General features: G+C 35.1%; 1 protein-coding gene across 2 annotated transcripts in view; it reads right to left on the bottom strand.

Moving 5' to 3' along the window:
• Window positions 1-16485: 16485 nt before the first annotated feature.
• LOC149901391 (rho-related GTP-binding protein RhoN-like) overlaps window positions 16486-24146 on the bottom strand; it is an 88283-nt gene continuing 80622 nt past the window's right edge. Inside the window, exons 4-7 of one of the 2 annotated variants that reach the window (XM_090111629.1) lie at window positions 23900-24009; window positions 22364-22498; window positions 19115-19258; window positions 16486-18772 (exon numbers count right to left, since the gene is read on the bottom strand). In XM_090111629.1, the coding sequence (XP_089967755.1) occupies window positions 18692-18772; window positions 19115-19258; window positions 22364-22498; window positions 23900-24009 (470 nt within the window). In that variant the 3' untranslated portion in view covers window positions 16486-18691. The remainder of the gene's footprint in view (window positions 18773-19114; window positions 19259-22363; window positions 22499-23899; window positions 24010-24146) is intronic. The other variant, XM_090111630.1, reaches the window with a different exon arrangement.

Genomic DNA, 24146 nt, shown 5'->3' with positions numbered 1-24146 from the left:
TGAATGTGAATGTGAATGTGAATGTGAATGTGAATGTGAATGTGAATGTGAATGTGAATGTGAATGTGAACATACACAAGCACAAACACAAACACGAACATGAAAACGAACAACGAACAGCGAACAGCGAACATCAAACAACGAACAGCGAACATCGAACAACGAACAACGAACAACGAACAGCGAACATCGAACAACGAACAACGAACAACGAACAACGAACAAGGAACAACGAACAACGAACAACGAACAACGAACACAAATACAAACTCGAATTTTAATTCGAACACAAACACAAACACAAACTTGAACAACGAACATCGAACATCGAACAACGAATAACGAACAACGAACAACGAACAACGAACAACGAACATCGAACAGCGAACAGCGAACAGCGAACAGCGAACAGCGAACAGCGAACAGCGAACAGCGAACAGCGAACAGCGACCAGCGAACACGAACAACGAACAACGAACAACGAACAACGAACAACGAACAACGAACAACGAACAACGAACAACGAACAACGAACAACGAACAACGAACAACGAACAACGAACAACGAACAACGAACAACGAACAATGTGAATGTGAATGTGAATGTGAATGTGAATGTGAATGTGAATGTGAATGTGAATCTGAATCTGAATGTGAATGTGAATGTGAATGTGAATGTGAATGTGAATGTGAATGTGAATGTGAATGTGAATGTGAATGTGAATGTGAATGTGACAGCGAACAGCGAACAGCGAACAGCGAACAGCGAACAGCGAACAGCGAACAGCGAACAGCGAACAGCGAACAGCGAACAGCGAACAGCGAACAGCGAACAGCGAACAGCGAACAGCGAACAGCGAACAGCGAACAGCGAACAGCGAACAGCGAACAGCGAACAGCGAACAGCGAACAGCGAACAGCGAACAGCGAACAGCGAACAGCGAACAGCGAACAGCGAACAGCGAACAGCGAACAGCGAACAGCGAACAGCGAACAGAGAACAGCGAACAGCGAACAGCGAACAGCGAACAGCGAACAGCGAACAGCGAACAGCGAACAGCGAACAGCGAACAGCGAACAGCGAACAGCGAACAACGAACACGAACACGAACACGAACACGAACACGAACACGAACACGAACACGAACACAAACACAAACTCGAATTTTAATTCGAACACAAACACAAACACGAACAACGAACATTGAACAACGAACAACGAACAACGAACAACGAACAACGAACAACGAACAAAGAACAACGAACAACGAACACGAACACGAACACGAACACGAACACGAACACGAACACGAACACAAACACAAACTCGAATTTTAATTCGAACACAAACACAAATTTTAACAACGAACATTGAACAACGAACAACGAACAGCTAACAGCGAACAGCGAACAGCGAACAGCGAACAACGAACAGCGAACAGCGAACAGCGAACAGCGAACAGCGAACAGCGAACAGCGAACAGCGAACAGCGAACAGCGAACAGCGAACAGCGAACAGCGAACAGCGAACAGCGAACAGCGAACAGCGAACAGCGAACAGCGAACAGCGAACAGCGAACAGCGAACAGCGAACAGCGAACAGCGAACAGCGAACAGCGAACAGCGAACAGCGAACAGCGAATATCGAACAGCGAACAGCGAACAGCGAACAGCGAACAACGAACAGCGAACAGCGAACAGCGAACAGCGAACAGCGAACAACGAATAACGAATAACGAACAACGAACAACGAACAACGAACAACGAACAACGAACAACGAACAATGAACAACGAACAACGAACAACGAACAACGAACAACGAACAACGAACAATGTGAATGTGAATGTGAATGTGAATGTGAATGTGAATGTGAATGTGAATGTGAATGTGAATGTGAATGTGAATGTGAATGTGAATGTGAATGTGAATGTGAATGTGAATGTGAATGTGAATGTGAATGTGAATGTGAATGTGAATGTGAATGTGAATGTGAATGTGAATGTGAATGTGAATGTGAATGTGAATGTGAATGTGAATGTGAATGTGAATGTGAATGTGAATGTGAATGTGAATTTGAATGTGAATGTGAATGTGAATGTGAATGTGAATGTGAATGTGAATGTGAATGTGAATGTGAATGTGAATGTAAACATACATAAGCACAAACACAAACACGAACATGAAAACGAACAACGAACAGCGAACAGCGAACATCAAACAACGAACAGCGAACATCGAACAACGAACAACGAACAACGAACAGCAAACATCGAACAACGAACAACGAACAACGAACAACGAACAAGGAACAACGAACAACGAACAACGAACACAAACACAAACTCGAATTTTAATTCGAACACAAACACAAACACAAACTTGAACAACGAACATCGAACATCGAACAACGAATAACGAACAACGAACAACGAACAACGAACAACGAACAACGAACAACGAACAACGAACAACGAACAACGAACAACGAACATCGAACAGCGAACAGCGAACAGCGAACAGCGAACAGCGAACAGCGAAGAGCGAACAGCGAACAGCGAACAGCGACCAGCGAACACGAACAACGAACAACGAACAACGAACAACGAACAACGAACAACGAACAACGAACAACGAACAGCGAACAGCGAACAGCGAACAGCGAACAGCGAACAGCGAACAGCGAACAGCGAACAGCGAACAGCGAACAGCGAACAGCGAACAGCGAACAGCGAACAGCGAACAGCGAACATCGAACATCGAACAGCGAACAGCGAACAGCGAACAGCGAACAGCGAACAGCGAACAGCGAACAGCGAACAGCGAACAGCGAACAGCGAACAGCGAACAGCGAACAGCGAACAGCGAACAGCGAACAGCGAACAGCGAACAGCGAACATCGAACATCGAACAGCGAACAGCGAACAGCGAACAGCGAACAGCGAACAGCGAACAGCGAACAGCGAACAGCGAACAGCGAACAGCGAACAGCGAACAGCGAACAGCGAACAGCGAACAGCGAACAGCGAACAGCGAACAGCGAACAGCGAACAGCGAACAGCGAACAGCGAACAGCGAACAGCGAACAGCGAACAGCGAACAGCGAACAGCGAACAACGAACAACGAAGAATGTGAATGTGAATGTGAATGTGAATGTGAATGTGAATGTGAATGTGAATGTGAATGTGAATGTGAATGTGAATGTGAATGTGAATGTGAATGTGAATGTGAATGTGAATGTGAATGTGAATGTGAATGTGAATGTGAATGTGAATGTGAATGTGAATGTGAATGTGAATGTGAATGTGAATGTGAATGTGAATGTGAATGTGAATGTGAATGTGAATGTGAATGTGAATGTGAATGTGAATGTAAACATACACAAGCACAAACACAAACACGAACATGAAAACGAACAACGAACAGCGAACAGCGAACATCAAACAACGAACAGCGAACATCGAACAACGAACAACGAACAACGAACAGCGAACATCGAACAACGAACAACGAACAACGAACAACGAACAATGTGAATGTGAATGTGAATGTGAATGTGAATGTGAATGTGAATGTGAATGTGAATGTGAATGTGAATGTGAATGTGAATGTGAATGTGAATGTGAATGTGAATGTGAATGTGAATGTGAATGTGAATGTGAATGTGAATGTGAATGTGAATGTGAATGTGAATGTGAATGTGAATGTGAATGTGAATGTGAATGTGAATGTGAATGTGAATGTGAATTTGAATGTGAATGTGAATGTGAATGTGAATGTGAATGTGAATGTGAATGTGAATGTGAATGTGAATGTGAATGTAAACATACACAAGCACAAACACAAACACGAACATGAAAACGAACAACGAACAGCGAACAGCGAACATCAAACAACGAACAGCGAACATCGAACAACGAACAACGAACAACGAACAGCGAACATCGAACAACGAACAACGAACAACGAACAACGAACAAGGAACAACGAACAACGAACAACGAACAACGAACAACGAACACAAACACAAACTCGAATTTTAATTCGAACAGAAACACAAACACAAACTTGAACAACGAACATCGAACATCGAACAACGAATAACGAACAACGAACAACGAACAACGAACAACGAACAACGAACAACGAACATCGAACAGCGAACAGCGAACAGCGAACAGCGAACAGCGAACAGCGAACAGCGAACAGCGAACAGCGAACAGCGAACAGCGAACAGCGAACAGCGAACAGCGACCAGCGAACACGAACAACGAACAACGAACAACGAACAACGAACAACGAACAGCGAACAGCGAACAGCGAACAGCGAACAGCGAACAGCGAACAGCGAACAGCGAACAGCGAACAGCGAACAGCGAACAGCGAACAGCGAACAGCGAACAGCGAACAGCGAACAGCGAACAGCGAACATCGAACATCGAACAGCGAACAGCGAACAGCGAACAGCGAACAGCGAACAGCGAACAGCGAACAGCGAACAGCGAACAGCGAACAGCGAACAGCGAACAGCGAACAGCGAACAGCGAACAGCGAACAGCGAACAGCGAACAGCGAACAGCGAACAGCGAACAGCGAACAGCGAACAGCGAACAGCGAACAGCGAACAGCGAACAGCGAACAGCGAACAGCGAACAGCGAACAGCGAACAGCGAACAGCGAACAGCGAACAGCGAACAGCGAACAGCGAACAGCGAACAGCGAACAGCGAACAGCGAACAGCGAACAGCGAACAGCGAACAGCGAACAGCGAACAGCGAACAGCGAACAGCGAACATCGAACATCGAACATCGAACAGCGAACAGCGAACAGCGAACAGCGAACAGCGAACAGCGAACAGCGAACAGCGAACAGCGAACAGCGAACAGCGAACAGCGAACAGCGAACAGCGAACAGCGAACAGCGAACAGCGAACAGCGAACAGCGAACAGCGAACAGCGAACAGCGAACAGTGAACAGCGAACAGCGAACAGCGAACAGCGAACAGGGAACAGCGAACAGCGAACAGCGAACAACGAACAACGAACAACGAAGAATGTGAATGTGAATGTGAATGTGAATGTGAATGTGAATGTGAATGTGAATGTGAATGTGAATGTGAATGTGAATGTGAATGTGAATGTGAATGTGAATGTGAATGTGAATGTGAATGTGAATGTGAATGTGAATGTGAATGTGAATGTGAATGTGAATGTGAATGTGAATGTGAATGTGAATGTGAATGTGAATGTGAATGTGAATGTGAATGTGAATGTGAATGTGAATGTGAATGTGAATGTGAATGTGAATGTGAATGTGAATGTGAATGTGAATGTGAATGTGAATGTGAATGTGAATGTGAATGTGAATGTGAATGTGAATGTGAATGTGAATGTGAATGTGAATGTGAATGTGAATGTGAATGTGAATGTGAATGTGAATGTGAATGTGAATGTGAATGTGAATGTGAATGTGAATGTGAATGTGAATGTGAATGTGAATGTGAATGTGAATGTGAATGTGAATGTGAATGTGAATGTGAATGTGAATGTGAATGTGAATGTGAATGTGAATGTGAATGTGAATGTGAATGTGAATGTGAATGTGAATGTGAATGTGAATGTGAATGTGAATGTGAATGTGAATGTGAATGTGAATGTGAATGCGAATGCGAATGTGAACATACACAAACACAAACACAAACACGAACATGAAAACGAACGACGAACAGCGAACAGCGAACATCGAACAACGAACAACGAACAACGAACAAGATTACTTGGTTAGAGTAATTAACGAGCGGCTTTCTTTGAATGTAAAAATTTTTAGGAGGATGTAAAAGTTTAGACTTCTGGCTCGTTCATTTATTTCAGTGTTTGGACACTTTCTTATTCTTAATCAGTGTTTTGCAATCACTTTTATACGATGTATGTAAAATTATACTATTTTTATTGGAACTTGATATTGTTATTCTAGTTATTCTTCAAGTTATCCTGATACAATTTATTTAATTAAAACAATCATCGATTTTATTAAACAAAAATTAAAAGTATTGTTCATTCTTGACAATTATACCTAAATAAACATTTTGTTTTAATCGCCGTGAGCGTTTTACGTCGTTTTCTATATTTTACTACATGGTGAAACCTTATAAAACCTGAAAGGACTTGAACAAAACTCAAACTCAAACTCAAACTCAAACAAACACGAACACGAATACGAACACGAACACGAACACGAACACAAACACAAACACAAACTCTCAAATTCAAATTCAAATTCAAATTCAAATTCAAATTCAAATTCATATTCAAATTCAAATTCAAATTCAAATTCAAATTCAAATTCAAATTCAAATTCAAATTCAAATTCAATTTCAATTTCAATTTCAATTTCAATTTCAATTTCAATTTCAATTTCAATTTCAATTTCAATTTCAATTTCAATTTCAATTTCAATTTCAATTTCAATTTCAATTTCAATTTCAATTTCAATTTCAATTTCAATTTCAATTTCAATTTCAATTTCAATTTCAATTTCAATTTCAATTTCAATTTCAATTTCAATTTCAATTTCAATTTCAATTTCAATTTCAATTTCAATTTCAATTTCAATTTGAATTTGAATTTGAATTTGAATTTGAATTTGAATTTGAATTTGAATTTGAATTTGAATTTGAATTTGAATTTGAATTTGAATTTGAATTTGAATTTGAATTTGAATTTGAATTTGAGAGTTTGTGTTTGTGTTTGTGTTCGTGTTCGTGTTCGTGTTCGTGTTCGTGTTCGTATTCGTGTTCGTGTTTGTTTGAGTTTGAGTTTGAGTTTGAGTTTTGTTCAAGTCCTTTTAGGTTTTATAAGGTTTCACCATGTAGTAAAATATAGAAAACGACGTAAAACGCTCACGGCGATTAAAACAAAATGTTTATTTAGGTATAATTGTCAAGAATGAACAATACTTTTAATTTTTGTTTAATAAAATCGATGATTGTCTTAATTAAATAAATTGTATCAGGATAACTTGAAGAATAACTAGAATAACAATATCAAGTTCCAATAAAAATAGTATAATTTTACATACATCGTATAAAAGTGATTGCAAAACACTGATTAAGAATAAGAAAGTGTCCAAACACTGAAATAAATGAACGAGCCAGAAGTCTAAACTTTTTCATCCTCCTAAAAATTTTTACATTCAAAGAAAGCCGCTCGTTAATTACTCTAACCGAGTAATCTGGGTTATTCAAAGGAATATCATGTAATCTCATTAGTAGGAATGGGGAAACAAAAAATAATGAGACATTTTCTGGAGTCATCTCTTTTCGTAATCATCTTTAATAGACCGGGAGATACTGACACAAAATTTCGAGTCATTTGTAACAGGATGGCGGTTCTACAGGGGTCTTAGTACGCAATGACAAAAAGAAAAATGATGGTGTGAACGCTGGTACCGGTGGGTTAGTCGCGTGGGCGTTAGTCGAACTCGTCGGAAAAATAGCGAAAGTCAAACGATTTGTAACACAAAAATTTTAGAATTTACCGATAGCCCATAAAAAAGAAGTAGGCGGTAGTGTCATGCCATACTTTTCCGGTATGACTTACAGCCCGCCATACCGACGCGAATGTGTTGATTTAAAAAAAACAATTATTCAACCATTTGTACCAAGCTAACTTTTGCACAGGTAACCATCGTCGTGCAGCCATTTACGAAAATCGCCATGCCATACTTTTCGGACGATTCCAAATGGTCGCCATACCGCCGAAAATCTGCAAAAATTTTTTATTTCGCCTATCTTTTTGTACCAGTATTGCATTTGGCTTTTTGGAGAGTATTTGATAAAATGTGACCATTATTATATTTGCCATACTTCTAGTAGGGGGAAAAAGTGCTGTCATACTTGAAAAATAAATTTATTATTAATTTATATAAGTGAAGATTTCCAACACCTAGATCTTTGAAATTTTGTATTTATATTCGTTGATCCTCAAACTTACAGGAAAAATAAGTGCCATACTGTTACAAATCGTTTGACTTTCGCTATTTTCCGATGAGTTCGACTAACGCCCACGCGACTAAGCCGCCGGTACCAGCGTTCACACCATCATTTTTCTTTTTGTCATTGCGTACTAAGAACCCTGTAGAACCGCCATCCTGTTACAAATGACTCGAAATTTTGTGTCAGTATCTCCCGGTCTATAAGGATATGGTTATAGATGGTTATATGGTTATAATTTCACGGGAATTTGCAATCTTCTAGATGGAAATTCGCAGAACTTTGTGAAGTGTTATACTGGACTAACATTTGATCGCGGGCCATTTTCGAGAGTGATCGATGGATTGTTTATCTACTTTGTGTGGTTTAAGATTATGTTTGTTCAATATACCTAAAGAGACTTTAAGGTAATCATAATAAGAGTATTGAAGGTATAAAAGATACAAAATTTGCTATATTTCGTTTTATTTCCTTTGCTATAAGTGTTCTTGAACTTAAGATGTTAGAGGTTGGCCTAATAAAGACTTATGTTAAATTCTTCATAGTATATGCAGTTTGTTTAATATTTTTTGTAAAATAATAAACGAGTGTGTTTAACTTAGTAAAGACAATCATAAAAGATATAATATTTGTGAGATAATAACCAGATTAAACCATGTTTAAACACATCATCATCAGTCGTCGGGTCATCCGTCATATGTCACTGGTATGGTAATTACATAATTTATTTTATATAGTTATATAATATTGTTATACTGTGTTTAAATAAAACTTAATAAAAAATTGTACTAAACTACATAACGTACTATTTGGGCTCTCAGGGAAATCACTTTCTCTAAACGGTTTAAAAACATATTAGGTTTTCCAATAGGCACTAAATTAAGGATCCTAAAAACTAGGTTTCGTGTTACTGACGTTTGGGAAATACCTATAATTAATATATGTTTGATTTAGTATTTTATTGTTAAGGCTTTGTATAGACGAGAGATACTTTCGGTATAACTACATAGTATAAAACAAAGTCGCTTTCTCTGTCCCTATGTTCCTTTGTATGCTTAAATTTTAAAAACTACGCAACGGATTTTGATGCGGTTTTTTAAATGGATAGAGTGATTAATGTTATTTTAGTATATAATTTATTAGATTTTAGACAAAGCGTGCGAACCCGCGGGCGGTAACCTAGTATTATAATATAACAAAATACATACGTCCTAAATACGTAACAAACTCTATGTAGGTAGTGCTTCTTAACATGCTCTATTATTAGGTAAGCCAAATAAAGCATACGTTATTATGGATATTATAAAAAAAAATCTAGATATTTTCTACGCTTATTTAGTTTAATAAGGGAAGAGGTTAACTCGTATATATTCTAAATTGTAGAGTCCTTACGTGGCGTGCCAACTTCGAATTGCGAGATTGTGAGTTGAGTGAGCTTAGTAAAATATTTAAACGCTCCATTTAAAAATAAATATCTAGATATTAAAGCGAGAGGAATGGTATCTACCTAATATAAAAGATCAATTACCTACATAAATATTTAAAGTTTCGTTCTAGATCATTTAGAAAATTTTCCTGCCATTTTTATTGATTTCGATTATTATTTCATTGACATAATATAAGTTTAAGATTTAAAGTTTAAGTATTTTAATTTTTCTTCTTAGCCTCTTTTTACTACTTATTGAATATGCTATAAGCCAGTGCTAATCCCGTAGAATATGGTCCAGCCATATCGGAAGTAACTAACCCGAAAAACAGTTTTATTTTGTTAAAGTAATTGGGATATAAGTAAAAAACTGTTATTCTGATATTATAAATAGATTATAGTGTAATTTAATTTATTTGAACGGAATATCGGATTCACAGCACAAAATACACAGTCGTACGTGATGAAATGGCATTTTGCATTGAATAAGTTTTAATTGCGAACGTTAATTGCGTCGTATGTGCTATTTATTTATAATTTATTTTTCAGCATATTGCATGATATATGATGGGAGCTTTCGACGAAATAACTGTAAATACGAATAATCATTATGACAAATAGCTAAGTATATAATTAATACTGCCCTGAATATACCTATAGAGCCTAGAGCGGCAAAAATTTTCAGGGGCGGAAAAATGTGTTATTAATAGAGTAATTCATTTTTTTGTGTTATTTTTTGAGTGACGTATCGCTATGAAACGTATAGATCGCGTTTCTAAATTTGCAATGCAGATAATATTATAAATACGTAGTATATTATTATTAGTCTGTGATATTATCTAGAATCTATAGTGATACATGAAATGCAATGCAGGTGGTAGAGTGCGTTTCACGAAAGAGTTCCCTTGCCGTTATGTTGGCATACCTGACTGTCAAAAACGAAAATATTTTTTTTTAATCAAAAATGACAGAGAAAATATTCTCCTTTCTTCCTAGCCTTATCCCGTATCTTACGGGGTCGGCTGCCTAGAAAAGAGAATATTTTCTCTGTCATTTTTGATTAAAAAAAAATATTTTCGTTTTTGACAGTCAGGTAAGCCAACATAACGGCAGGGGAACTCTTTCGTGAAACGCACTCCAGGTATGCTATTTTAGGATATTTGTACACATTTCTATAGTAAGCATAGAAAAAGGTTTTATAAGACTATACTTACACAATAATTATTATTGTGTTAGTATAGTCTTACTTATACATACATAATAATTAGTTAGGTAGATACTATTATCTACCTAACTAATTATTATGTTTGGTTTCTTTAATCTAAATGTTATTATTATTTTACATCATTTCGAGGTAAAAGTTTAGCAAATAAAACTCTTACGTGGACACATCACACATTCATTTCATCTAGTGAGTTATACACAACGTATAATATGTTCTCCTTTCTAAATAATATATTCTTCCTCATTGCATATATTATAGGGGTATATTTTGTGTTAAAAATACACCGGACGTGCCCATAAACAAAATTCATACAAATAAAAAGGGTAGCAACAGAATCGTTTAAACAAATTATTTGTCAGTCCACGATAAGAGACAAATACGATGCGCCATTCCGTGCACACGTTTGTGTCACAAAATGGCGTCATTTTCCCGCGCGAAATAGTTTCCTCCGAGCGTTAGAGGCGCTGACTTATATGCGTTCTGCCAATATCAGGAAACATGTTTGAACAATGGCTCTTTTAAAATGGTTACGGTTTTATTTTTATTTGCGAATGTGGTATTTGTATGTACAGAGATACATATTTTATTTTTTATTGTTTAAGCGTAGAGAATGAATAGTAACAACACGTCACCTTTATAAGGATAGGAACATGAAAGGAATGTACATTTGTATAGCATTTATTACTATTAACTACTATTAATACGTAGTATATTATTATTAGTCTGTGCTATTAATGATGTTTTAGCCTCAGGTTAAAGTTTTAAAACATTTATTTACCTATATATCTACTGATTAACATTTATTTTACTACATTGCACAATTTTCAAGAAAACGTATCAAATTTAGGATTACTATACACAATGAAACAGCAATCCACGACTGTCACATTAAAATGCAAATGCACTGTGCCATCTGAAGGGACGCTACGTGAAGATCATGCAATTATGGTGCAGTGTGTTGCAAATAATTCCGCCTTTGGAGGTAACGGAGCGGAATAGACGTTCATAAGGGAAAGGTTAGAGGGGATACACCTTACGAGCTGTACTGTATTTTGTTCTGAAATGCAGTTTAGCGATTACTAGCTGTGCCACACGGTTTCAACCGGGGACGAAATTATAGTAAAAAGCAAATATTTCTATACCTAGTGTTATTCTGGTAGAATGCTCTAACGAGCATCGCTAAGCATCATAAAAATCAGTTCAATGCATGTTCAATGGTTTTAATCATCACCGCCATGCTTATCTGCGACTAGGTAAAAGTTGAAACAGTATTTTATTACAATTAAAATTTTTTTTCTTCTATGCTTATATAAAAATTAAAGATTTCATTGATTATGGTAAATTACGAAAACAGGTCGAAGTTTTTTTTTTGAAGAATTAAAGAGTACAAAAGAGAAGAATTGAAGTGTACAAAATTTTATACGTATAGATTGTAGAGACACATAGAGTACGCACACATGCCCATCCTCACCCTGAAAGATTAATAGGGGTTTTGGACATTCGTGTAAAAATGTGTTCAGTAGGTATGTACGAATGAAGTAGGGATGTCAGTATTAACATAAAATTATAATTCTGTTTAAGCGATAGACATTCACGGACCCACAGTGAGGCTCTTTTAATATTGTCCGAAATACAGTCACGTATGTTGGCCCTTGGCCGTTAACTGAAATGAAGATAAAAACGCGGGAAAATTTTGGTATGAGTACTTATTTGTGTTTAGAAATGAAACGCGGGTGGCAAGGGATTTAAAATGACCTATTTATAATGTTACAAGGAATAAAATAATATACTAACTAGCTTTATTCTGTTAACTTGTAGTTTGTAAAATGATATTTGGACCTAATCTATTAAAGAGTAATAAATAAATAAGATAAAGTGTTTTGTTCCATTTTGCTCTCGTTCTTGTTGTACTAAATTCAACGTAATAGTTAGGTATGTCAGTTCAAAAGCGTTTCTGAAAGTCTATTTGATTAAAATGTTTGTGTTTGAGTTAAAATAAAATTCTTCGAATTCATCAAATAATTCGTTGGGACTCTTCTAATGTTGTTTTTTCCGTAGAAATTCAGACATTTGAATGAGACGTAGGGGAGACCGGGTACAAAAGTAACGGTGGGTCGAAAGTAACAAATGCTCTCTAGATTTATCCAATGGGCGAACACCGCTTAGCCTCTGTCAGGCGATAGCCGAAAGCGTCCCCCTTAATTGTATTCATTCGCCGCGTGCGCCACGCGCTGTTAGGCTGTGTGACAGGACGTTACGTGTTTTCACGAATCAAAAGTAAGATTTTCGATATTTTTTTATTAACCGTTTACGTAGTCTTAAAAGGATGATAGAAATCTGAATGTTTGCATATCCATTCTTGATTAGAGTAATTGTACATTGCTCATAATCATTTTTATGTAGCACGTTCCGTTTTAAAGTTTTGTTGCACGTCTTGGCAAAAATATAGACGGGTACAAAAGTAACATAGCCCTATGGGTACAAAAGTAACATGTTATTTTTGTCCCATTATGATTATGTATATTTTTATGTACATCTTTACTTCAACAGAATGCCGCGATAACGCATTAGAACTACTGATCGAGGAATTACCAACACGGCTGAAGAGCATTTTGAAAGATGGTGCAACAATTAGAGGCCTTGCAAAAATATAATATTTGCCATGTAACATTATATAGATTTATAAAAAAATTAAAAGCCGTAATACTAGTGCAGCTACCTTGCGTCGATCGAGATTTACTAATAACAAGTAAAGTAATCTACGCGATTATTTAATCGAGTGCTCTGCAGTTTATTTTCAGTTATCTCCATCAACGAGCATAATGTGAATAATTTTTTTGATAACCTTGCTGAGGTATTGTGAAAGATACCAATTTGAGCCAAAAGATACTTGGAATATGGACGAGACAGGGGTGACCACAAACCAAATTTGTAGATTAAAAAGGGATTAAACAAGTAGGTGCCATAACCTTAGCAGAGCCTGGAAAATTAGTAACTGTTGCTGTTGCCATTAATGCTCTAGGAGAACACATTCCGCTTTTTTCGTATTGCCGAGGGTCCTGTTGGTTGTGCTGGAGCTGGGAATGCTAGTGGATGGATGCGGGATGCAGAATTTTTAATTATAAAATAATGATTCCCTTAATTAATCTCATGACTTGAACTTCGAATATTTTTTATCGATTGTTTTGTATTATATTTGCAAGTATTATATTAAAAATACAAAAGTTGATATGTGTTATTAATACAAAGTCTTTTAACAAATAATTTGTTGATTTACCATCATAATATTGTATTAATTACCAACCCCTTTGTCTTGTTACTTTCGACCCACGACGTGTTACTTTCGACCTGCTTACGGGGTCGAAAGTAACAACTGACGATTTTTTTTTAAACTTACTTTATGAATATAAAACACTACATAATATAATAAATTGAGGTGCTAGTGTAAAGAATATAAACTAAATTTATATATGGTTATATTAATTTAATGATAACAGTAACACCCAGTCAGAAATCAAGGTACAAGTACAAAGTGTTACTTTTGTACCCGGTCTCCCCTAATATATTTACACTTTAAAAATGATCGTGGTATTTCAATAGTCGAGTTTTGTTTTAATTTTTGCTTCCCTACATCTGAATATACCTATGCGGAGTGTAAAAATGTCTGAGCTTTTATGTAATGTGGGTCTTTATACGTCGTAGAGCTTTTATAAGAAATATTAAAATGTAAATGAAAACGGACATTTAAGCGTTTAATTCTTAAAATTATATGACGAACGCTGTGAAACGAGTCCTTACCTATATATAGCTAAGTTATAAACTAGGAACATTCGTATTAATTAATGGAGGAAAAATAAATATAGGTACTACTTAAATATACTGCTTGGTAATTGGAATAAAGCGCGTCACACACGGTGAAGATACTATAATATTTTATCTTAAGATACTGTTATATTTTATATTACAGTATCTTAAGGTATCCGGTATCAGCGTTCTGACCATCATTTTTCTTTTTGTCATTGCGTACTAAGACCCCTGTAGAACCGCCATCCTGTTACAAATGACGCGAAATTTTGTGGGTCATTGTACAATTGTGGTCATACCGGATACCTTAAGATACTGTAATATAAAATATAACAGTATCTTAAGATAAAATATTATAGTAGGTATCTTCACCGTGTGTGACGCGCTTAAGTGTGCGACAGAATATAGGTAGGTAAATACTGTTTTTATTTATTAACACAAATTATGTAGGTATTCTATCTGCTAATTAAATGACTTTGAAGTTTAAACTGTTTCACTATCTATGTTTACAAATTACAAATTACCCAACCAAAGCTAGGTACAGCTTTTAATAATAATACTGTGAACCGTGTACGGTTTTACACTAGATAAGTATTTTCGTTCGGATTTTGCAAAATTAAACAGAAAATTTGCTCAAAAGTTCTATCTACGTATAGGGATTTTAACTGGATTCAGTGCAATATAAATGCTGGATAGGCAATGAAATCTGGTCAAAATATAGTCTTATATTCAAGCATACAATGGAATGGGTGCATAAAATAATCATGTATTTTAGAATAATAAAAAACGATATCTCATAAACACATATAAGGATCCCTTATAGGAAAATGTTTAGAAAATTGGTTTCTTGCCACAATACCAAGACTGGCTTTATTGCACATGTAGTCGTAAAATTATATGAGTCAAGTTATACCGTAGACGGTAGGTGAGTGAGATTTACCACTTACCAATATTACTATCTAATATTTTTGTGAATACATATAAGAAGTACATATAAGGGTTACCTAAAATTTTTTCCTAATATGTTTAGTAAGTACTAGCTTTCCGCCCGCGGCTTCGCCCGCGTTCTCTAAGAAAAACCCGCATAGTTCCCGTTCCCGTGGGATTTTCGGGATAAAACCTATCCTATGTGTTTATCCAAGTTTCCCTCTATATGTGTACTAAATTTCATGCAAATACATCCAAGGAATAAAAAGTTTCATACAATCTTCTATCCCCAATTTTACCCCTTTAGGGGATGAATTTTCTAAAATCCTTTCTTAAGGGACGCCTACGTTATGACATCTACCTGCATGCCAAATTTCAGCCCGATACGTCCAGTGGCTTGGGCTGTGCGTTGATAGATCACTATATCAGTCACCTTTGAGTTTTTAGATATTCAGTATGAATTTTAGAAAATTAGAAAATTACTTGAGTACCTACTTCTGAAGTACCTATTCGAAAAAAATCTAAGAAACTATCTACTAAATGATTACAAATTAAATAAAGCAGTAAAAATGTGTCCTTTTGAGTTTAAATAACTTCTATAGGTCTTCTTCAATTTCGTTGGTATGATATTTAGGAATTGTATTTTAATTTTAACATTTCTAACAATTTCATAGAAATGGTATCTAAAGTTGAAACTTGAATTTCATATTTCATTATAAAATAACAAGATATCATCTTGGTAGATACAAGAACACAGAACAGTCAAATTCTAACTGATAAAAATATTCAAAAATAGTAAATAATTGGTAAAATACAAGAGAAATGCATCTCATCAGACCCTGCATCCAAGAAGGTACCTACTTCACAAGACATTGTTATTATTCGTATCTATTAACAATATAAAAGTAGGTATGTCTTCCGTTACGCCTTCACGGCTAAAGCTTAACTCCGATTTTGATGAAATTTAAAATTAAAATAGCTCAAATATGAGCAACAGTCTTTTTCAAAAATAATTTCGGATGAAAGCTTTTTCATGAGTAGCCATTTTATTGTTTTCCATTATTCTTGGTTATTCAATAACATTAAGGAATGAAGGGTAAATAAAACACAAATTTACAAAAACATCGAACTATATTTTAAGTCTAGAAACAACATCAAGTGATCTAATAACTGTCTAGACACAAAAAACATGCTTAAGAATACAATTCAATGAATAAAAACAATTGTGCTTTCCCATTTGCTATAACAACAATCGATACTAACGTCTTATAAAATTAGAAATGTTTTATTATTACATTTATCCTTGTATCTTTTAAATTATACTTAGATAAACAAATTGTATCATCTGTGCAAATATTATTCTTTATCTACATACGTTATCTGTGGAAACCTTTCAATTTTAAATATTCAGTTTACATTTTCTGTTTTTAAATTTGGCGGAATACAAATTTGAAATAACGAAATACATAAATACAAAACTTAACCTTAAATTGATATGTCTAAATTTTACAATAAATAAGACGTATATTTTGGTAAATAAACGCTAAATATTCTCCTTCATGTTCAAAAGAAAATACATTAATATTACATCATTAAATATAACATTTATGTACGGTAATTAAAGCTAACATTGAATTTAAAGCTTAATACGACTTAAATTTCAAAATAACAGCTTCGCAAACACATTTAACTGGCAACACTTTTCATTCATAAATTCTTGTGTCAAAGTTCATACTGTATACAGTTTACCACGGGATTGATCGAAATTGGCTTGTAAGTCAATTCAATTCGCTCTCGTTAAAATTTATTTTCATTACCGGTCTAGGTTTATTTACAAACGTGTATTTCAATAGAGATTCCATATTGCACCGGTCTCGAAAAAACAGTTTCACGTTGTTTTTAATCTAGCAATATCGCGGTTAAAATGTCGACTGCAAGATGAGTTTTTGAAATGAGAATATTTTTAAAGAAATTGAAACGGAGCTCAGATTCAATTTTAGATAATCTGTGGTTTATGTTACCTTCACTGTCTTTATTTTAGTGCATTATTATAACAATAAATAACATTATCAGTCTAATCTCAAGTTTATACATAATCTGTGGCGTTATTAAGGTTAATGTGTAAATTTTTATAATAAACTTCACTGGCAATTATTTAACTACGACTTAAATCCTTACTTTTCAGCTTTATGTAAGAAGGAATGGGCAAATTATATAATGATTTTAATGAAATAAAAATTTATGAATTTTGAATGTCTACGTTCACATTTAATTTCTAAAGAAGTAACAGTGTCACAAGATTTGGCATAAGCATTCGATAACGTCGACGCTTTAACAAGAGCCTCAAGAGTAATATCACAACGTTTTGACGATTACAAAACCAACTTCACAATAAAAGCAACATCGATAAACGTACTAATGTAAAAAATCTAATCTAAAGTAGCAAAATTGGACGTGGGACTAAAGACTGAATGGACCTCCGTAATTAAGTAATATTGTCCAATATTGTGCAGGTTCGTTCAAATACTTACGTATTTTTATCACAAATAAAATATTATTAACATGCTCCCGCTAAAGTAAAATGAGCACTTGGTTTTACCGTTACCTTAATAAATACTATTTACAACGTCTTAAATGCCACAATATAGAAAAACATCAATTTTTATGTATATGAAAACACGTATTCCTCTACATATTATATATTTATTTTAAAAGTATACGCTATTTTTAGTAATCGAATTTTGTGGTGGTACGAATAGAGCGTCTATCCTTTCTAAACTTGCTAGAATAAATTATACCAAATATGTAGTTTTTTTTTAATTTTCATAAATTTTGTCTAGGAGTCACAAACAGGCCAAAATCTCGAATGTTATAAAATTACATGAATGAATTGAGTTGACTCATTCCAAAGACCTTCAAGCAAAAAATGCTTATCACTGCCAAACTATAGCAAAAATATTTGGTATAATTCATCTTTCACATCACTTATTTCATACCGTATGTCATTTGCATATCACAGATTCACGCTCTCAACCCTGCGGGTCAAAACATTGCACCTTTGCTTCAATACCTATACAATAAAAGTTTAAAACGAACTCTGTTCCAATTACACACTTGTAAAAATTTAGCACTTCACTGGAGTCCCACAAGGCGCTGTATTAGGCCCGGTGCCATTGGTTATACACGCGAATGGCTTTTGTTTTCAAGATTCTAGAAGAGTCGAAGATTCTCGAAGATTCTAGAAGGTTCTAGAAGATTCTGTAGGTTGGTGGTCGTCTAGCAATCGTGCGGCCACCGGGAGGGGTGGCCGGCTACGGATCACATGACGCAGCAACTCTTCGCGCGACCCTTTAGCTCGGCCTTCAGGTCGCGCTTGCTTTTACTGCGACCGACTTGCTTCTGGGAACAAATTTGATTGTGTTATGAACGTATTTTAATTTAGATAGTAATTTTTATTTTAATTAAAATAATTGCATTAGAGTAATGTAGGTACGTCATTTGGAACAAATTTGATAAGATAATAGTATGTTTGTAATAACAATTTTACTAAAGTAATTATTTCCTATCTAAAACAATGATGTTGAATTAACTACAATGATGTGGAAGTCATTTTAAAAAAAAAGTTATTTAGCAACTAAATATGAAATTGATGAATGAATATGTCCTTTTATAAATTAAAATATTTTATTTTTAATATTCGAAACAACATTCAATATAAATTTATTGTGAAGCAAATCACACCTGTTGTTTAATCTGTTGCTTATTTAATTTCCCTAGGGCTGCTAGCGCTGCTACTTCGAAGGCATCTTTAACACCTTTACTGGAAGCACGAGCTGAGGTTTCCACGTACGTGGTCGCCCCAAGCTGTCTTGCTACCGATAGAGCCTGTAAATAAAGAAATAATATAAGATTGAGCCTTTTTATATATAAAGGAAACTTGAAAAATTTCTTTCCTTTTCTTCCAGGGTTTAAATTATTAACCATTCTATCACGGGGACGGTCAAAGCTTCATAGTAAAAAGTAATTTTATGAACTGTTCTTGTTCTTAAAATAGTTAAGTGTATCACTCTACAGCTATGCAACGGATTTAATTCTAAAAATAAAGCCAGACGGAAAGTAATTATACAAGTAGTTTCACGAAAATTGGCTTGAAAAGTTTACTGATTTGACGCTAAGACGTTACGAGTTTGAAACCACAAGTATAGTGTATGACGCACGTATTTTCAAAGTTCATATTGCAAAAGGATGAAAAGTTTTTTTTTATATATTTTGATTGCATATACAACATCACTACATAGTATAAAACAAAGTCGCTTTCTCTGTCCCTATGTCCCTATGTCCCTTTGTACGCTTAAATCTTTGAAACTACGCAACGGATTTTGATGCGGTTTTTTTAAATAGATAGAGTGATTCAAGAGGAAAGTTTATATGTATAATAACATCCATTAAATAGTGGAGAAGTACTGTTATTTTTGAGGTTTCTAATGTGATGTCGTAAATAATTACATTTTTTCCGCTTACATTGCAAACGCAGGCTGAACCCTACGAGTTTTATCAAAATAATGTACTAACTATAGTACACATTGAAAAGGTCATTACACATCACTTTAATCCTTAGGGCGCGTTCCCACCGTGTCGTGACGACAGATAATCGTGTAGTTTTAAGTGTCGTGGCTTATATGTTTAAATGGAGGTGTTCACATTTAGAACGACACAATTTACTGTCGTCTACGACAGTTTTTGCAGTGACGACACTTTGTCGTGACAGTGGGAACGGCAAGCACGACAGTCGTAAAACGATAAAAAATCGTGGACGGCAACTCTATGACGTCCATTGAACTCAGGAGAGTAAACGCACTAGTAATCACCAAGCGAACGCAGAGGCGACTAGATTTGTAGCTTGCTGATGATGTGTAAACGACAAAGCGACTGCCAGGAAACGACAAAATGTCGTCGCGATCCAATGGGAACAGCTAGATACGACGGTCGCTAAACGATAAAAAATGTTGACGACAAACAATCGTTATAATGGGAACAGGTAGAGACGACAGTCGTCGAACGATAAATTAGTCGTTACGACATAGTGGGAACGCGCCCTTAACCAATTAAATACCTTGAATACATTGTTCATTTAATATAGATCTATATGGCCTTTTACACCGTATGATTTAAGTGAATATTTTCGAAGATATTACAGATTTAAAAATTGCGGGACGTAGCGTTTGCGGCGGTACCGGCCGGCCGCCCGGCTATAGGTATAGGAGCGGGCCGCTATGTTTTTATACATACATACAACGTTCACAGTTTTTCTGTAGTGTATTTCGTATCAGCATTGCACCCGTGCGAAGCCGGGGCGGGTCGCTAGTACAAATATACTTTAAAGTATATTCCAATCCAATTCCATCGATTTTAAGAATGTGCAAGACACGATCACTTTTACTGTCCTAAAATAGTGAATAATTTTTAAATATGTAAACTACATGCAGACCATTTTATAATACTGCTTACCAGCAATGCTACATCAATTTGAACATTTCTACGTATCGAATTTATCGGATTCCATAACCGGTTCTATTCCATCTACATTTGTATAGATTTGGCAGTAAACAGTAATTCCCGGAGCTTCGATCCAATTATTGTTGGACACATTTGATATTGGGTGTCGTTACTTCGAATTTACATTGTGTTTCTATTGCCTATATTTTGGGACGACCGTTAGTGTCAAGATCTTCTTCATATCTCGGATGTTGGTAATAAATCCTAGTCTACTTGAATGTGCGAGGATTATGTATGCGTTTAGGGTGGGAATTCTTGAATTTAGTTGGAGATGTGCAGGAATTATTGGCGTTTGGATTCATACTAGTGGTATTGTATGTGTGTCGAAATAAATAAATAAAGTGTCCTCACCTCTTGAAATAAATAAAGTGATGCTTATCTGAACAGTTATTTTCAGGATACTCTGATTAACGGTAAAAATGCGTGCCTATATGAAAAATACTTAACACATTTTAAACTATTTTTAACGGGTTAAGTAAGAGCTTGTATCATTGTATGCCCTGACAGGCCGAGTTTTGTGATTATTTATCGGGAACGAATTAAAGATCCTTCTATAGTAAGGTTCAATAAAATACAGTTCCTTAACTCTTTCATTTATTCTCTTTATTTATTTATTTCATTAAGGATCACCAACATGACATACACTGATACATAGATAAAAGCATTAAAGTAATAACAATCGTAGACATAGTGCTGTCACAATTATAGGCAACCACCACTAACAATTAATATAACATTAAATCAAAGACACACACAGTCTGCAGCTAGCTGCAGATTAGGTAAAAAGTATACATATACATAATACATAAATCCAATTTTGACGGCAAAATAATCAATTAATGTTAAAATAAAACTACATTTGATCAACTGGGTTTTAGTAAAGGTTCAATCGAGAGCAATTCCTTTTTAAATTTATGTACAGTGTTTGAGAAAATGTCTCTTCATTGTATTCAGTAAATAAAAATGATATTAACAATCTAGTTCACAGGATGGAATGTTAAATTGAAGTCTTTAGTAAAATGAAGTAATTTTACATTGACCCGAATTGATTCCGACAATTATGGTTCCTAGTTTTATGTTCTATTGATATGGCATTGAGTATTTGGGTAGCAAATTATTTAAATTGTTGTTTAGTTTTAGGTTTTAATTAACTTATTCGATGAGAAGAACTATTTTTTAAAGTAAATAAAATGAGAGAGCAATTAAAAAAAAAAAAATAATAATATACCTATTTTTTATGATGTTTAAAAGTCCAGCTGTACTTTATAATTGTTTACAAAACAGGGATATAATTCAAACGATAGTTTCATAACAATTCAGGGTATAAAAGGTTCGCAAGTTGGATTAAAGCTCATTCAATTTACAAATAAACATTCTCTTCCAAATATAAACCAATTTACCTCTTAAAAAACATAAAAAAAAAACAATACATACCTCTTCGCTCGTAACAGGATGGGTCCTCAGCTTGGATAGTATCGTAAGGGTCTCCTTGTCATGACGAAGGTCAGCTTTGCAGCCACACAGGACCACGGGAGCAGACCCTCCGTGTGTACGCACCTCTCTATACCACTGGAAAGGAGATTGGTTTAATTTAAGCTTTAGTGGAAGGTAATAGAGATCCAATTGAATTGGCAAGTTGTTGGGAGAAATGTTATCTAAACTGTATTGAAGAAAGAAAAAGTACCTAATACAAATTACAATTATGTTGAATGAGGTAAGGGAATCATCGTAAATCAAACCAGCGCTGATTTTTTAGCTTGTCCGGTGACTTAGACCGTAGATAATCTCAATATATGTATATATAAATCTTGTGTCACAATAAACCACTTAACCGATTATAATAAAATTCGCACACCATGTGCAGTTCGATCCAACTTGAGAGATAGGATAGGTTTTATCCTGGAAATCCCTCGGGAACGGGTACTATGCAGGTTTTTCTTTGAAAACGCGGGCGAAGCCGCGGGCGGAAAGCTAGTTAATATATATATTCCTGTATATATAAATGTTAAAATGTTTGTATGTACTAAGTAATATCGGTAAGTATTCTTTAAAATACACTTCCTTCTTGGTACTGATGCCTAAGTTTGATTTCTACGAAAGAATCCCGAAAAAATATGTTCATAATAAAGAAAAGTTATGATATCATGATTCTACTTATACATTCAGGATATTACAACACGTGTTGAAAGGCTGTATTTATGGAAAATATATTGTGCTGCTAAAATTTTTTGACTCTAGCTAGTAGCTACTCACGCAAAGTTAGCGCTTTTGCCTTGTAAATGTTGAAAGTTAGGTTATATAAGGGCGAGCTATTTAAAAGGTACCTTTTTGCATTGTTATAATAATGTACTTCGACGCAAAAAATGGCGGTCACGTAATCTGTGACTTTTCCGTGTAACGGTCGATTATCATATTAACTCCACTTCTGAAGGAAACCTTTGGAGTTTTGGGACAAAAGTATTATTACGGCTCGAGCATTCAGAATACAGATAAGGTATTCAAAATACGGTCTGTGCGACAAATTGTATCTAAATCTGTTCAGTGGTTCGGAAGTGATCTAGTATCGATGTATAAGATGAATTGTGAAGAGTCATTGTACTATAAATCTGATTATAAGATAATAATGTTTCGTTGAAATAAATCAAGAACGTTTGTATTATTTTACCAGTTAGTAATGCTTTTATGTGTATAATTCATAGGTATGTTATATTTCGAAGCAAGTAATACATAGGTATAATAAAGATTGTAACTAAAATATGTTCTCAGTGGAATACCTATAATCTTCCTCTAACAATTAACAAAATAAAAGTAATAAGAACTACGTAAAAATATAATAACATTGTTTTGACAAAAGCAAGCTATATTCTCTATAGCCAGTTTCAAAGACTAGGTACCTACTACTTACCTATATACCTATATGTTTACCTTTCTATAAAATTACATAAATTAGTTAAATTCTTATCAAGTTACCTTAGCAGCGGCAGTGTTAAGGGACTCTGGTTCAGCAATATTGAAGCATAGCATGAAGATCTTGGCATCCTGGTACGCAAGCGGTCGCACGGTGTCGTATGAAGGAGTTCCTGGGAAATAAATATATTTAAATGTGGTTACTTTTGTGGTAGCTGCAAAAATTAATAAAAAGTGTGACGTTTGTAGTAGGCGTTTTTAAATGTTAGAAGGTTATGTGAATTAAGTGCATTCTAACCTGCTTAAACAA

Source organism: Colias eurytheme, chromosome 17 (genome assembly GCF_061535395.1).
Source record: "Colias eurytheme isolate Ceu_HAF_F1 chromosome 17, ilColEury1 Martin Lab GWU primary, whole genome shotgun sequence".
Classification (NCBI taxonomy): domain Eukaryota; kingdom Metazoa; phylum Arthropoda; class Insecta; order Lepidoptera; family Pieridae; genus Colias; species Colias eurytheme.
This window is presented reverse-complemented; position numbering and strand designations above follow the sequence as displayed.